This window comes from Rhincodon typus, chromosome 19, assembly GCF_021869965.1.
Source record: "Rhincodon typus isolate 14 chromosome 19, sRhiTyp1.1, whole genome shotgun sequence".
Taxonomy (NCBI): domain Eukaryota; kingdom Metazoa; phylum Chordata; class Chondrichthyes; order Orectolobiformes; family Rhincodontidae; genus Rhincodon; species Rhincodon typus.
This window is the reverse complement of record NC_063350.1, coordinates 4,184,323-4,188,653: the sequence shown is the minus strand read 5'-3', so window position 1 is coordinate 4,188,653 and position 4,331 is coordinate 4,184,323. Positions and strand designations below refer to the sequence as shown.

Below are 4,331 nucleotides of genomic sequence, written 5' to 3'. Positions count from 1 at the left end.
ACATGTGTAGCAACATGTGTAGCAACATGTGTAGCAACATGTGTAGCAACATGTGTAGCAACATGTGTAGCAACATGTGTATTTGTTTAAAACCAATTATGTCAGCCCATTCTCAACATCTCTGCAAGGTTAATACCTCCAAGGATAGTGAGAACAGCACCTTGTTAAAACCGTCAAGGCACAGCCCTGGTAAGTGACAACCTGCGGTTTGATATGTTTTAAAGTGAGGAGGATCAATGAAACACACTTTGTTCAGCCTGTCCCAGACTTACACTTTTCGATCGTTCAGTAACATTCCATTCATCGTCTCAATTGCATGGGTAGCAGCCTCCTGTGTTTCAAAGTGTACAAAACCATATCCTTTTGATCCGCTCTCATCACTGACAACCTGCACAGAGAAAGTTTTTACAAGTCAAGAAAGTAAAGTGCATCCTTTGGTACACCATCCCTCTCTCTACAGATTAAAACAAATCTGATTGTCTCCATTTGAATTGTTATCCTTAGTGTATCCAGAATTCCATCCACTGGGTGCAAATAGACATTGGACAAATGCTCAATCTTATCTGGAGGATGTTCACTGGACCCAAAACATTAATGGTTTTCTCTCCATACATGCTGCTGGACCTGCTGAGTTTTTCCATCAATTTCTGTTTTTGTCTCTCAATTTTATTGTTTCCAATGCCCCCACAAAAACACCACCCCTTCATCCCCCACCCCCAAACAGGTGTATTTTACTGGGGAGGAGATGGCCTAGTGGTATTATCACTAGACTATTAACCCAGAAATGCAGTTAATGTTCTGGGGATCCAGCTTTGAATACCACCATTGTGGAAATTGAATTCAGTAAAAAAAACCGGAATTAAATCTGGATGACCATGAAACCATTGTTAATTGTTTTAAAAACTAATCTGGATTGACTAATGTCCATTAGGGAAGGAAATCTGCCATCCTTACCTAGTCAGCCTACATGTGACTGCAGACCCACTGCAGTGTGAATGACTCCACTGCCCTCTGGGCAATTAGGGGTGGGCAATTATTGTGGGCCTAACCAGTGGCACCCACATCCCATGAGTGAATATTACTGATCAACTCGATCAATTTCATTTATAACATTGGAATGTCTACAGCTGCAGTTGCAAGTTCCCTACGTTATTGACCTTCACTGGGTAACAGGGACATTTCTCCCCCTCTAGTTAGTGGCCTCTCTCAATGGCTCGACTGGCCTTCTAATCCAAGACAGTCCCAGGCATACTAGTACCCACAATTACTTGCACCAGCGAGTGTTAATTGCTAAAATTATAACCAATAGAGGAATTTGGGTTGCGGCTAACTGCACTTTTAACCTGTGATCTCGGTACTCATGTATACATGTGGTGTTTGCACATGACATTCACAACTGTTATGGTGCAGGAGGCCATTCAGCCCAACGTGCCTGCACCAGCTCATCGATTGAGCATCATGACCGCGTGCCAATCTCCTGCATTATCCCTCATCCCCTTGCACTTTATTTTCATTCAAATTAAATGCCTGAATCGAATCTGCCTCCACATTTCCAGGCACTGCCTTTTGTAAAAATGTTTCTCCCCATCTACGCTCCTCAATTTTGTACCTAAATTTTAATTCCCGCAGCTAGCAAGGCAGGATTTGAACACACGCAAACAAAGCCTCACCCAGACCTGTGAAATACTAACCAGCAGCATTAGCACCAAGTCAAAATTAATCACTGTGGCTACTTCCCTCCCTCAGGCACTGAATCCTGACAGATGGTTAACTGTACATCACACGTGCATTTATCTATGTGGCTGGCTACGCAACTACAGCCAAAGCCGCAATTCAGGCTCATCACGATTTGTATTGGACAGCAGAAAGTAGAAGCATTTCCCAGTCAGACCGGGATGGATCCAGATACACGATCACAAGTTCCTGACAGTCCCAGGGAAGGGCTGCATAGTCGGAGCTGCTGTCTTCCAGGGAACGGCTTAAAACCAAGGCTCTGGCTAACCACTCAGGTGATCCAAAATAATTGCAGTAGCTCTTTTCTAAGGAGAACAGGGAAGTTCTCCCCTCATGACCTGAGATACTTAAAAGACCTGTAATAAGAGAGGTCATCTGGTCATTACCATATTACTGCTTGCAGGATCTTGCTGTGCATGGCCTAGTAGCCAAACTAATTAGATAGTAGTCAAACTGCAACTCCTGTGGATCATACAGAACGTTTGGGATGCCGTGCAGTCATGAGGAATTATAGAAAAGCAAGTCTTTCTCAGCATATCAAGGCAAAGTTTCACCTTCAAGCATTACAACATTTAAAAGGCATCTGGATGGGTATATGAATAGGATGGGTTTAGAGGGATATGGTCTCTATGATTCTCTGGATGGCAGCCCTGCATAGGGAGGCGACACTGCCGTTGCACACTCACCACCCAGGCTCTTACCTTGCAGGACAGAATGTTCCCGAAAGCAGAGAAGGTATCGTACAAAGCCTTGTTGTCAATGGACTCATCCAGGTTTTTGATGAAAATGTTCCCCACTCCCGATTTACGCAGAGAAGGATCCCGCTGAGACCACATGATACGTACAGGGCGGCCCTTAATCACCTCAAAGTTCATAGTGTCGAGGGCACGCTCGGCTGGAGAGAGACGGAGGAGAAATTATTGTCCTTGTGGAAAACTTCCAACATTTTCCTCAATGTGAACATTAACGCTGAGACTTAACACAAGGGCTATTTAGAATCTGATGACCGAGTTGATCAGTCAGCTCATCAACCCTGCACTGCTCTTTACTAGAACTACACAAAAATAATCTCAAAACTCCCCTACACCATACTCCCTATGGCCTCAAACATCAGAACAGGAGTAGACCACTCAGCCCCTTGAGCTTGTTCTGCCATTCAATGAGATTATGGCTGATCTGTGGCCTAGCTCCATATACCTGTCTTTGGCCCATATCCCTTAATACCTTTGCTTAAAATATACATCTCAGATTTAAAACTAACAACTGAACCAGCATCTAATGCCATTTGTGGAAGAGTGTTCCAAACATCTACCACCCTCTGTGTAGAAGGGCTTCCTAACATCTCTCCTGAATGGTCTGGCCCTAAGTTTTAAAACTATATCTCCTGGTTCTAGAATCCACACGCAGTGGGAAGAGTTTATTTTCATCCACCCTTTCTTTATGAGTTAGGGGCAGTAGTAGGTGAAGGGCAGCACGGTGGCTCAGTGGTTAGCACTGCTGCCTCTCAGCGCCAGGGACCCACATTCGATTCCAGCCTCCGGTGACATCTGTGTGGAGTTTGCACATTCTCCCTGTGTCTGCGTGGGTTTCCTCTGGGTGCTCCGGTTTCCTCCCACAGTCCAAAGACGTGCAGGTTAGGGTGGATTGGCCATGCTAAATTGCCCGTAGTGTTCAGGGAGGGGCAGATTAGGTGGGTTATAAGGGGATGGGTCTGGGTGGGATGCTGAGGTTCAGTGTGGACTTATTGGGCCAAAGGGCCTGTTTCCACACTGTAGGGATTCTATGATGATAGTAGCCCATTCAGCCCCTCAAAGATACTCTGCCAGTCAATAATTATGACCTCAACTCCATATTTCTCACTACCCTGAATAACCTCTGACTCCTTTGTTAATCAAGATTCTCAGTCTTAAAAAGTAATTGATGATTATATTTTCCTTGACTTCAGATGTATTATCTACAGAAAAAAAGATAATAGTCTGAGAGTCATTGATCTTTTACAGCATGGAAAGAGGTCTTTCAGCCCATTGTGTTGTGCTGTTCATCAAATGTCCATCTATTTTAATCCTATTTTCCAGCACTTGGCCCATATCCTTTTGTGCTATGTTTTCATTTCTATCACTCCTGGGCCAAAATCCTTCTCTTAACTTCTCTCAATCTTCTGATAATCTTAATGAACTTTCACCGTTGAACTCATTCACTAAAGGGCAGGGGTGTGGGGAAAGGAAGAAATATCTCCTCATAGCTACCTTGTCTATATCCTTTATACACCTTCTGATGTGTAGCCCTTGCTCTTTCAATAGAATAGAGATGTTCAAAATCACGAGGGCATCACAGAGCAGTGAGAAAAACCACTCCCATTGGTGAAAGGTCAAAAATTGGAGGACAATGATTCAAAGTGATTGGCTAAAAGAGAATTGGACGAGCAGTTGGAGGGTAAGATTTGCAGAGATACAGAGAAAAGGTGGGGGGAATGGGATCAGTTGAACTGTTCGAACAGAGCGCTGACAGGAACTTACTGAGGCCTTCTTCTGTTACTCCAGACAGAGTCCCAAGTTCCGCTTCATATCTGGAGATTTCTACCGTCTTGTTGAATCGGA

At 44.2% G+C, this 4,331-nt stretch overlaps 1 protein-coding gene across 1 annotated transcript in view; it reads right to left on the bottom strand.

Moving 5' to 3' along the window:
* The window catches only part of LOC109918041 (embryonic polyadenylate-binding protein A-like), a 36,989-nt gene extending 34,350 nt beyond the window's left edge, over positions 1–2,639 (bottom strand). The window contains exons 1-2 of the mRNA XM_048608472.1: positions 2,436–2,639; positions 273–388 (exon numbers count right to left, since the gene is read on the bottom strand). Coding sequence (XP_048464429.1) covers positions 273–388; positions 2,436–2,609 — 290 coding nt within the window. The 5' untranslated portion in view covers positions 2,610–2,639. The remainder of the gene's footprint in view (positions 1–272; positions 389–2,435) is intronic.
* Positions 2,640–4,331: the final 1,692 nt, after the last annotated feature.